General features: G+C 31.2%; 1 protein-coding gene across 1 annotated transcript; it reads left to right on the forward strand.

Annotated features, from left to right (window-relative positions):
* Positions 1 to 680: 680 nt before the first annotated feature.
* LOC131035459 (protein NODULATION SIGNALING PATHWAY 2) lies at positions 681 to 2,264 on the forward strand. Its single transcript, XM_057967154.2, has one exon. It carries the CDS (start codon positions 681 to 683, stop codon positions 2,262 to 2,264), a length of 1,584 nt encoding a protein of 527 aa, XP_057823137.2.
* The last annotated feature ends 10,554 nt before the right edge of the window (positions 2,265 to 12,818 follow it).

Raw genomic sequence — 12,818 nt, forward strand, 5'->3', positions numbered from 1 at the left:
ATATGGGTGGATATCAAATTACATTCCAAGAGTCATATGGAGAAGACCTCATAACATAATAAAGATAGCAAAAACATAAAAGATGTTAGATAGCAACAGTATCAGTCAGACGACGGTCCCAATCATTAGACTTAGACGGTCAAGTTATTCAACTTACCCCATACATTAGCGGTTCCCAAATATAATTATTCTAATTTTTTGAAAACCAAAGATAGCAATAAATTCTAAATAACCACTACATGCTGCCAAAATTAATCCTCACAAGTATTGGCGTCCCAAATAGGGCTGCAGCTATTCTGTGATACAACAGCACTGCAGTGCTTCTGCCTTGCCCTATAGTCATTCTGTGTGAAAGTTATCTGTTGTACGATAATGCAGTTTTGAAACCAGATTAGGCGCGTCCCCCACATATAGTGCGGGGGCACCGGCATTGTAAATGAAAAAAGTGCAAAAAGGTAAATTATGTTAGTTCTAATCTACATTAAGGTGCATGTCCTAGATGTTGGCCGAAGTGTTTAATCCTAATTTCTTTGTCGGTGAGTGTTCTCGCCATAAAATCTCAACTACCTACACGTCATTCTCTGAAATTTGCTGCTGAAGTGGAGAAAGAAAAGTATTCTGAGCAGCTGATATATCCTGCTCGTAAAGTTTCTTGGTGTTAATAATTTGAACTACGCAGAATGGGGGATACAGTAAGGGAGCAGCAGAGGAATGTGTTTGATGAGCAAGTTTTCCAAAATAACTACTATGATTCAGTGGATATTGCAGATTTTATTGATGTGGCCTCCTTAGAATCTGATTTTTGGAGTGATCTAATCCAAGACAAAGGAAATCAGGATTGTTGGCCCACGCCAAAAATCCATTCAATTGAAGATGAAATTTCGGAAATCATTTATAGCACCCACAAGTCTGAAGAATCAATTACCCAGCTAGAACATGGCATGGACACTGTGCATAGTTGTTCTCCTGATGAAGAAGCGGTAAATTATGATTACAGTTCAGGCAGCACGAATTTTAGCTTTGACTGTGATGCCTTCTTTCAGCACACTAGTACCGATTCAGAAGAATTCAAGGGACTGCGACTTGTACATTTCCTAACTGCTTGCGCTGAGGCAATCTCTCATGGTAAGCATGATCTTGTTGAGATCTTATTTTTTAGATTAACAGAATTGGTTTCTCCAATAGGGACTTCTATGGAGAGGGTGGCTTTCCATCTCTCTCACTCCCTACGCCATGCCCATCTCCGTTTACTTGGTGCTAATGCTGATGATATGTTCAAAGGCTGCAATAATGTTATTCAGGATCCTAATTATGTTGGGGCCTTCACTTTGCTGAACCTGGTTTATCCTTACATCAGATTTGCTCATTTCACAGCTAACCAAAGCATTTTGGAAGCTGTCAATCTTTATTTGGAGATGGAAGAGGACCCAGATACCCACTTAAATGCACGGGCTGTTTCAGGTCCGTGGGTTCTGTGGATAATTGATTTTGACATAAGAGAGGGCCTTCAGTGGCCGCCATTGATGGAAGCTCTGAAAAGTGAAGCCACTAAGCTTCGTGGCCTCAGACTTACAGCCATAAAATGGCATGATGATGATGATGAACAATTTTCATGCAACAACACTGGACGAAGATTGTCAGAGTATGCGAGCTCACTGGGGATTCCATTTTCTTTTGAAGAAATGGAAGTGGGTAATTTGAAAGGGAATCTCAGACAGAAAGAGGATGAGGTAATTGCAGTCAATTGTATGTGGGAATTGCCACATATGGGCAAGCGAAGTAAGCAACTTTTAGCAGATTTAATCAATGGCGTGAGGCATTTGAAGCCAGTTATTCTAACCGTGGGAAGTGGGCCTGCGGGCATGGATAATCATGAGAATCTTAATTTCACAGAGCGTTTCAATGAATGTTTGAGGAATCTGTGTGCAGTTTTTGACTCTAGTCAAGTGGGTTTAGCAGAGAAATTTGGGCTTGCTCGCGCAAACGTGGAAAATCTCTTCTTGGGGCCAATGGTGTGCAGATCAATGAATTATTTGCGTGATAATATTCAAGAGTGGGATTTGATTCCAGTCATGGATCTCGCTCTCAAGTCTGGCTTCGTCGAACGTGATATCAGTGACGGAAACATATTGTATGCAAAATATATTTTAGCAGGCAGTGAGGGAGGAAGATGCTACACAGTAGAATTGATGGGCAAGCATCAGCTACTGCTCAAGTGGAATTCTACTTCTTTAGTATGTGTTTCTTCATTTCGGGCACTATGATAAGCACAGTCAAAAGCATTGTAAACATAATTTATCATCTGTAAGTTATTGGCATGTCCAGAAAATCTCTGTAAATCCTACCGCATGGAGATTAGTTCAAGCTTCACTTTTTCTTCATGCCCCCCACTTTCCTCCTGTCATTAATTAAATACCGCATGGTGTTTAGTTAGGATGCAGTTTTTCTTCATGCTTTTTCAATAAATTCTTAAACAAATTAGACAATGATGGGTCAGTGGTTTGTTATAAGAGACTGACGTAAATTGTTGAAATATAAAGGCTATGATTATGGTTTTTTCTCCTAAAAATTAAGGAAAATGTGGGAGCTCCCTGGATTACAATTAAATAACAGGTATGTTAGATGTATAATTTATTATACTATTATTTGAATTTTGTGTTAAACTATTGGGTTTAAATATTATTTTAATTTTGTATTAAATTATTGGGCTTAAATTTTTTTTTTGGATAGGTAATTGACCGAAGTCTGAATAGCTTTTTGACTGGAGCTATGGAAGGCCAAGAGTCATAGCTTAGAATTCTCCACCATGAGAACCCACTGTTTTAACTAGTTAAGCTCAACCCCTTGGACATTATTGGGCTTAAATTTATTCTATGGAAGGCCAAGAGTCACAGCTTAGAATTCTCCATCATGAGAACCGAGTGTTTTAACCAATTAAGCTCAACCCCTTGGACATTATTAGGCTTAAATTTAAATTTAATATTATAAATAAATTAAACTTAATTGAAAAGTGTTAAAATAGGTAAAAAATATATTTTTAAAAACTTTTTCTATTTTCTTATTTTATTGAAATATTATAGTTTTTGACCAATTTAAATAAAGTAATAAAAAACTTATTTTACTAACTTTCTCATGTTAAATTTATATAATTCATAAAAAAAAAATAAGAAAATGAAATAAATTGTCGTGATGAAGTTGTAAATAATTCACACTTATTTTTAAAGTCTTAAATTAAGCAAAAAAATATTTTCTACTTTTTGATCTTTGGCAATATATGATTTTATCAATTGAAATAGAGTGGTCAAGGTATTATTTTATTGATTGTCCTTATGTTAAAAATTTATACCACTTTATTGTATAGTACATAAGGTTGGGAAACTATATTTGGTTTAAATATTTATTGAAAATTATGAAATTAGACCATAATAATTTTTTTCAAAAGTGATAACATTAATCCATAAGAGGGAAGAATGAATAATTAACTGCTTATGATAATATTTTCATACCAAGAAAAGTTAGACTTAAAACTTATAATTTTTACATTGTAATATACAAATTTTATTTGATTTATATTTTTTATATTTCTTTTTTACATTAAAAATTATTAAAAAGTAATTTTAAAAATTTATAGAATGTTTGAAGATTTTATTTTGAAATTTTATTTCTTTTTATTGGACTTCCTATCATTTAATCATTAATTTAATGAATTATGAGACCTTGGAACATTGAAACTTGATGATTCGAATGAACTTGTTAAACAAGACAACAAGTTCATGATTGCTCATGCAACTAAAGGAAAACTAAATCATCTAAAATTATAAGAAAGAGATAATATGAACGATCATAATATATGACTAGACATTTTAATAAATTGAAATACAATTTTGGACATGAAATATCAAGGCTTGAATTTCTAATTTCTTGGATGAAACTTTTTAAATGAGTATCATAAATTTATTTATTAAATCTATAATTAATTAAAATCAATTAACATGAAACTTGAAGATTTAACTAGATTTTTGTGAAATGTTGAAAATAAAATAAAATATGAAGATGAATCAAATATATGTTGATAATATTTATTCATCAAAATGATACAAAATAATTAAAAAAAGTCAAGAGTATTTTAGAAAGGGAAAGAAAATGAAGGAAATCTATATTATATTAATGAAGAAAATTTTCATTAGGGATAAAAAAACAATTATAATCATATATTTAACAATAAAAATGATATATAATTTTAAATTTATTTATTATTGTAGATGAAGATGATGGATGAGATCAATTTTATAAGAAAAAAATGGTAGAAAAATAAAATTTTGACCAAAGAATCAACAATTTAAAAAAAAAAAAGATAATAATAGATATATTCTTACTAGTTATTTAGTTTAATATAGGTCATTAAATGGTTCATGACACATTTATTTGAAAGAAAGTCAATCCATGAGATATAGTAAGGGTTACTATAGGTTCTTGGAAGGAGAAAAAGGTTCCCAAGAGCTTAGTTTAGAAAAATACTGAAACTACCGCCCTATAGTTGAGAGTAAAACCGCTATTTTAGTTAAACAAGTGAGTCAAAATGATTATAAAGTTTAATTTTAATCTAATAAACATTTAATAAAATATATGAATAATGGATAAAATTTTGTGGCTATATGAATAACTAAAATTAGGTTATATGTTTGAGTCAACATCTTTTATATAGCATAACTTCAATAGTGATGCATGGTTTCATAACTGAAATATGAAATCAAATATTTAGACATTCAAACTATCAAATCTTATCTTTCATTTCAAAGAAGGATATGATAATTGTCCTTCACATATAAAATCATGTAGACATTTTTATGAAGAATGTAAGGATAGGAAATAACATATATGTTTGTTTTTAAAATCCAAAATTTGTAGTTACTATTATGCATAACTATGTGTGATATAAGAAAACAAATCCTAGATTAACATGTAAATTAACCTAGGATCAATTCCTTCTTCCATAAAATATTAGATATGTGAATGGGCTTGTCTTAAATTCCACAAGGATGAGCCATATTTTTCTAGACTCACACTTATGTTATTTGTGTGTGATTCGAATAGTTTGAATGTGTGTGTAGAAAACTAGGCTAAGGAGGGCTAAATTGAGAAAGATTGATAGAATATATAATGTATAAAATATACATATATGAAAAGGAGGTCTAGAGAGGAACTTGGATATGAAATTAGGAGTAGTAAATGCTAAAAATCGGTTCTAGGAACCCTAGTTTTAAGGTGAGTAGAAATGTGGTTAGAAGGCTCTAAAATATTGTCACGTAGAAATCCAATAGCCAATAATTAGGTGATCGTGTGGGGTTATAACCCAAGAAGCACTACACCTACAAAATCAAATCGTTTCCAAAGTCAAGAAGGGTACGCCTTCAATAGAGAAGACACCATGGGTAGCATGTAGAAGATGTCCATGTTTGACAAAAATACAAGCAATATTGCAGAACATATTTTCTTACTAGATATAATAAGGCAAGCCTAGAATAAAACTTGGGATAACATAAAACTATTTGATTTTGTTGCATCATTAAGGGATGAATAGTTGAAGTAGTATCATAGAGTGTATCCAATGAATGAAAAAGAGTGGCACGAAGTAAAGAAATCCTTTTTGGAGAATTTTGATAGTCCAAAATTTCCAACAGATAGAGTCACCAAATCGTGGGAACTATCCTAGGAGGAGGATGAGTAGATTACTAAATTTAATAGAAGATTCAAGGAAGTCAAAAGAAGACTAGAGGAACCTATTAATAAAAAAAGAAGAAGATGGAATGGTTCATTTTGGCAATAACACTGGAGTTGGGGATGGTCATAGAAGGTAGGTAATTTGATACGTATTCCAAATTGGTAAACCTAGTTTGTATGATAGAATGTTAATCATGGTGCAATGAAGAGAAGGATAGAGAAAGATAGAATATCAAACAATTGCAATTAGAATTGGAATAATTGTGGTTGTGGTAGGAGATAAGACTCGAGAGACCAAATATTTGATGTTCATATTGCACAAGAGAAGGCCATGTGCAGAATGAATGCCCTAAGGAGATCGGGGAAAAGAAGGAAAATGCACTAAATGTTGACTTCTAGATCATATAAATTCCTAATACCATATATTGTGGCACTTGTAGATAATGGGATGACCATGAGACAATAGATTGTCATTATTACCTATTCTAGGTGAAGGAAGAATCCAATAATTATAGAGACATGGCATACACAAAGGGAGTGGTAAAAAATAAGCTATATGTGTAGGAGGTTGGATATAGAATACCACCATGGAAGAAAATTGAGAGGAATGTCAATTCAATTAAGATTATGTAACCTTTCAAGAATGGATCATACTAAGGAAGAGGTTGATGTTGACGAATAGGGTAGAGGTGTAATTCTACTTGTTTCAATTGCAGCAAGATAGGCCATTGTGTAGTAGAATGTTGGGGAGAAAAGAGGACCACATGTGGGATTTATGGTCAGGAAGACCATGATCCATATAATTGTGAGAAGGTAAGACAACACTATAAAAATACACCACCATCACTACTAAGTGATGATCCATAGAGTTCAATTGTAGCTAGAGCTTCTAGGCTCCTCCAAAAAGTACTAAAGGCACAAAAAAGAGATAAGGAGATGTTGCATGATCGAGAAAAATGATAGATATAATTTTGATGAAAGCAATACCAAACAATCATGTGAGGACTTTGAAGTAGACAAGAAGGAAAAAAGAAACAATGCTAACCAAAAAAGGGACAAACATTGGAAAGAAACCAATAGCCATGACTGAGGAGGAAAGCTCAAAACAGGAGGAATATTTTTGGCCAACTTAGAAAAAACATGATCAAATCATTGAGAAGACTCAAAGGATAGTGGAATAGGAGAAAATCAAGGAAAGAGAACAAAATAATTGCTTCACATCCAAGATGTAAATATTTTGAAATAAATGGCTCAAATGGTGGGACAACATGATTTGCTAGAAAATTTGAAGTAATTTAGTAAATAGTGGAACAAACAAACAATACAACAAGTCGATCAATGAGAAACATTGGAAGACAAGGCCTATCATGATTGATATTTGGATTCATCATAAAAACATTAGAAAAGTGATGGTGGACATTAGAGTAGATATCAATTTGTTGCCAACAAGAATATGGGAGTTTCAAGGAAAACCACCACTTGATATCATCCCAAGCAATATTAGTTTGGTGGATGGAATTGGGATGAAGACTTTAGGCATTTCGAGGTCACATGTTGAGGTCAATGTCCATGGTATGAAGTAGCTGGTAGATTTTAAAGTAGTGATAGTGAAAGAAACCTTTAATTCATTTGATGCACTATTGAGATTAAGGTGATTTGTTGATGCAAAAGGAGTAATTTATGTCCAGAATGAGATTTCATTTGTCAAAAACCAAAGGTTAGTACACATCCCTTTTGGGAAAATTCCATAAGATACTTACATGGAGGAAGTAAATGCAATGGACTATGAGGATGATGAAAGGGAGATCACTACCATTTCCAACTTGTGCACTACCATAAGCGAATAATAACCTAATTATGAAGGAGAAATTTCAGATGCTTGAAATATACAAAATCACAGCCAACAAGGCTATATTTGAAGCTTGGACGAATGAAGAATAAGAGGTGTACTCCTATAGGATATTTTGATCTCAAAGGGTATTCATGATTAGAAGAATCCAAAAAAAATGCAAAACATTCTCCTGGGAAGTCTTCAAAATGACTTTCTACATAAACTCTTTCAACAATATGTAGTGGCCAAAACTTCTTTGTAGCATCAATTCCTTATTCAGGAGCAATAATTTACAACATGCTCATAACTATCAGCATTGTATCCTATCCAACACCATACTTATAATTCCTATCTTAATAATTTTAATCTTGATCTTAATATATCATCATGATACCCACTTTTACTAACAACAAATAGACACTATATAATGTTAGTTGGCAACAAAAAAGGCATGACATCCAATGATGAAATTTAGTATCATCATTGTACTTTAACATGTTGGCCCATTTTTCATTGTTTTCATTGATTTCATGAATATCATATGTTATCTGACATGTATGTATATGATTTGGTTCATAAAGTTTCTTCATATATGCAATATTTATTTATCATGTGTGCATAGTATCGAGGTTAGGTATTTCGCTGTACCAAAAGTAATTTTTAGGTCCGGTCTTATCTGAATATGATGAAGCATGTCTCAAGATGCTTTAGATCTACTCCTATCTGAATGTGCTGGAAAGCATGGCCTATCGATCTACTTGTTGCTTAATGCTCTTGATGGAAGCTGACACTGCATGAAGATGCTTTGGTGATTTTGGCGTGTAGATAAGTCCAGTCTCACCCCTTCTGATGGAGCTGACTTTTCAGTCAATTTGGTGTGGATATATATTGCCAAGAGTATTATGTGTTAGAGATATGGTTGTTGAAAAATAACTATTTTGTGTACTATATGCGAAAAGGTTGTAGTTGTGTATTGTGTGCAAATCGAGTATAGAAAAGTTACGAGAAAACTTATGTACTTCAAGGGAACTGTAATCTATGCATATGTCAGATGCAACTACAAAATTTCAACTTTGTATACATCATAATCCGTCTATAAGCCCTTTTTTATATTTTGGATAGCGAGTCCAACTGGCAGTGAGCCAAACTGATAGTGAGCTACCCCCTGTACTATGTAATTAATTAAATATTACACTATTCCTGAGAGAATTATCTCTCTGTGGTTTTTCCCATATCGGGTTTTCCACGTACAAAATCTGGTGTTATGTGTTCTGCCTCTATTTTGTTTATTGAATTTAAATTATGATATGTGATTGGTTAGTTATAAGTTTAAATAAGTTCAAGGGAATACTGATTCACCCCTCCCCTCTCATTATTCTAGTTATTCAACATAACATAGCTTACCATCAACATACAAGTGCAAGCATCAAAGGCAACACAACACATTGACGATTGACATCAATGGTAGCATAGTGTGCCAACACCATATCTGCAACAATGAGCAATTAGTGTGATGCATTATATTATATTAATTATTTATTATGGTTATTAATTTATTTTTGAAAAATAAATAAGTTTTAATTATTTAATTTATATGAATTCAATTTTATTGGTGAATTAGAAAATATAATTTTATAATATATTAGTTCAAAAATAAATTGTTTTATGATAATGAATTGAAATAGAAAATAATAATTTTTTTATTAGTAGTTTATAAAAATAATTTGCATGAAAAGGAAAAAGATAAATTATAATACTATCTTCTTTTTAAAAATATAATATAATATTATATTTTAAAATAGACACAATTTTATTCATTTATTCCCCTTCTTGGTATTATGTAGTTGGAGAGAACATGTTCTAGAAAATTTCAAATTTCTTTTTTTAAAGAAAGAATAGAATTTTTTTTGTTACCAACTTGCTTTGATTCATCCCATTTCATTTTTCAAAATGCTAATATGTATGTATTTATACATATATTGTTATATAAAAGTTTGTATATGTATATGTATATTCATGTGTACATGTATATATGTATATACATGCAGGTATGTATGTGTGTATGTATATTAATGTATATGTATATGTATATGCATATGCATACACATAAATGTCTGTATATATGTATGTTTTTTCGTGAAAGAGCTTATTTTAATTGATTTCATCTATAATAAGAAATTTGTAAAAATATTACATAGTGATCTAGGTATTTACCATTTTGTTGTACATGGTTCAAAATTATTGTATAAATATTTCCACCAATATTTAAACTCTTATGTGTTATATTTTATCTTTTATGATTTAAACAATTCAGATGTTCTTTTTATAAAACTTGGTTTAACTAATACATGAAAAAAAAGCCTTTTAATTTATTAAAAATTTATTTTTTTAACTAAATTTTCTTGCAAATATTAGCAAAGATGCGCGTGCACACACACACACATTGTTTAGAAAAATTAACAATATTGTATTTGTAAATAATGAGATATTAATTATTTAGTGAATAAAGCTTTGCATTAATAATGCTAGAATTATGTATTATCAATTATTCTATATATTCATATGATATATGTTATATCACAATTGATTATATTTATGAATTTTGAATATAATTTTAGGATTTATAATCCTAACAATGCTATAGCATGACATGTTTAAGTCTTGAATCTAAACTAATGTCATACAAGTCATATAGGTTTCTAGAACTATATCCAATACCTAGGTGTTTGTCTAATTATATTCACTATACCAATGGTCTAGGGTAGATTGATTAGAAAGTATATCAATTTTGTGGTTTTTAATGTAAATACAAATTCAATTTAGCTTGGTATTGATTCTTCATCTTGGAAGTTAGATTAGTTGAATAGTGGCATCTGTTATGTCATGGTTGACTTAAGTTGATTTGTGATATCTTCTATGCATGGTTAATTTGTATCATTTTTTATTTAATAGTTCATGTATATCAGTTATGTCATGATTGTTTACAATTATGAATTGCTTGTACCACTAGAGTTAGGAGATCTCTGAGATAAGTCTTGTGGTCCATTATATTGGCATATAAGTTTTTTCAATCTTTGGGTAGTTGTTCTCTATGATTGGTATCTATAGTTAACTTCCATTTCTTATGTGATGTAGGAGTACTTGGGTATACTAAATAGTTAGGGGATTCTCTCTAGGAGTATTGGGACTAGGTATGTTATCACATTTATGAATTCCTTATGTGTTTTGACGTAAATGTGTGTCATTATTATTCTCTTTAATATGTGACATAATGTTTTTTTTTTTTTTTTTATGTTCTTGAATTTATATTTGTTTGATTGATGCAAAATTGATCTATGTATTTTTTCTTTTGTCTATGCTTGCATATTTTAAATGTTAATATTTGTATAATTAGATATTTACATTTTTCAAAGGTATGGATGCATGTAGTCCTACTTTGAGCATACATTGTCAAGAAGACATATAGCATGACATGGATACATATTTAATATTATTAGATGCAAGTAATAATTCATGTAATTGTTCTATATGGTTTTATATGTATTACTATGTCAAACCTTATAAGGTTTAAAGGCCTTGTTTGTTATGCATGTCTATATTTTGAAGTATTATTATCCCTACCTTTATATGTGTATTAGATTATATAAAGGATGTGTTAAAATATTAATATCTTGGAATGCATTTATTTTTTATAATATACATTATGAAATTGATTCCATGTATTTTGAATGTGTGGATCTATGGTTTCATGTGTATTATGTATGTTACTAAAGGAATGAGATAATAAATATAAACATTAATATTATGTTCCACCTCACCTTTGGATTTTAGATAGTGTTTCTTCACATTGACTACTGGATGGGAAGGAAAGGGATATTCTTAAATTGTGCATTCTAAGTCATACCTAATCAATAATAGGAGTATGGGATCTTGGAGGATTATCTTGCAGTGTTGAGCTTGGAGATCTTCTGATGCTAATTACAATATTCTTTATTCTCTATCACTTGTATATATGTGCTTGGATTTATTGCCTAGTGTACTCTCATTATGGATGAGGGTTGTAGTTTGACCCCTTGTATATCATGGTTATGAAATAATGTTATCTTCATTCTTTAATTCTACGTGTGTATTTATGAGACTTCCATATAAAATTATAAAATACTTTGATATGTAATTACTTAATGTATTACTAGAGTGGGAGTGAAATATTATGTGTATTCTTGTTGAATATCACCTACATTCCTTGCATATCATTATGATATTATCCCATGGAAGTTAGTAGAAAATTCCGGAACCTTATCTTGTACCATTTTTCTAGCATGGAGAGGTTTATTTTGACTTATTCTTAAGGAATTTTTAGATTGCATGTTTAAGATTATCACACAAAATGGTGGCAGATTCAAGTTCATAGTCACATAATATTTATGAACATAAAAAACCTTAGGCCTATTAACTAAACATAAAGCAATTATAAAACATAGAACTTGAAATGAACTAAAATCACATAAGATTTTTTCCATGATTATTAGAATGTAGTGCTTGAAGATATAAATATGCATTTCTATATATAGAGTAAAATTCCAAAAATATTGAACTACCATATGCATCTCATATATTTTAGTAAGAATGTGCCTTCAGAACACTAAAAGTAATTTTGAATTTTATTTAATTTAATAAGTTACATTTAATAACATACTAATTATTATGATATTATAGTATCGTAAATTGTCATCAGGCCAATTTACACCTCATGTTTGTGCCCCTACTTTAGTGTGTCCTATCCTCACCACCTGCCTAGGTCCGTTTTGTGCCCATTCTCTAGTTTTGATGCCATGAGCACCCATTGGTGGGTCCCCTGGTGAGGTATCCCTACCCATGGAGCCTTATTTTGGTCCCTTATGCAAAAGGACCATGACACCTAGTGCCATGATCCCTCTCAATGGGGCCCAAATTTGAATTGGGGCAAGAGTGGTATTTTCCCAACATGCATTGATCCCCATGGCTCTGCACGACCATTGGAGGCTAGCCTAATTGGTAATTTACCTAGAAACCCTTATAAAAAGTTGATCAACCTAATTTTTAAAAAAAGTGACTCTAACCAATCAATTCCTAGCATCCTTGCATCTGTGAAGCATTCATTATCAAGCATTTTTAGAGATCTTGAAGGTTACATATTCATCATTCAACCATTGTGGAGAAAAATTACATCATTCATATGCAAGAATATGTGTGTGATTAGGGTTTTTTCATGTTCATGTCGGGTAAG

Source organism: Cryptomeria japonica, chromosome 10 (genome assembly GCF_030272615.1).
Source record: "Cryptomeria japonica chromosome 10, Sugi_1.0, whole genome shotgun sequence".
In the NCBI taxonomy this organism is placed as follows: Eukaryota; Viridiplantae; Streptophyta; class Pinopsida; order Cupressales; family Cupressaceae; genus Cryptomeria; species Cryptomeria japonica.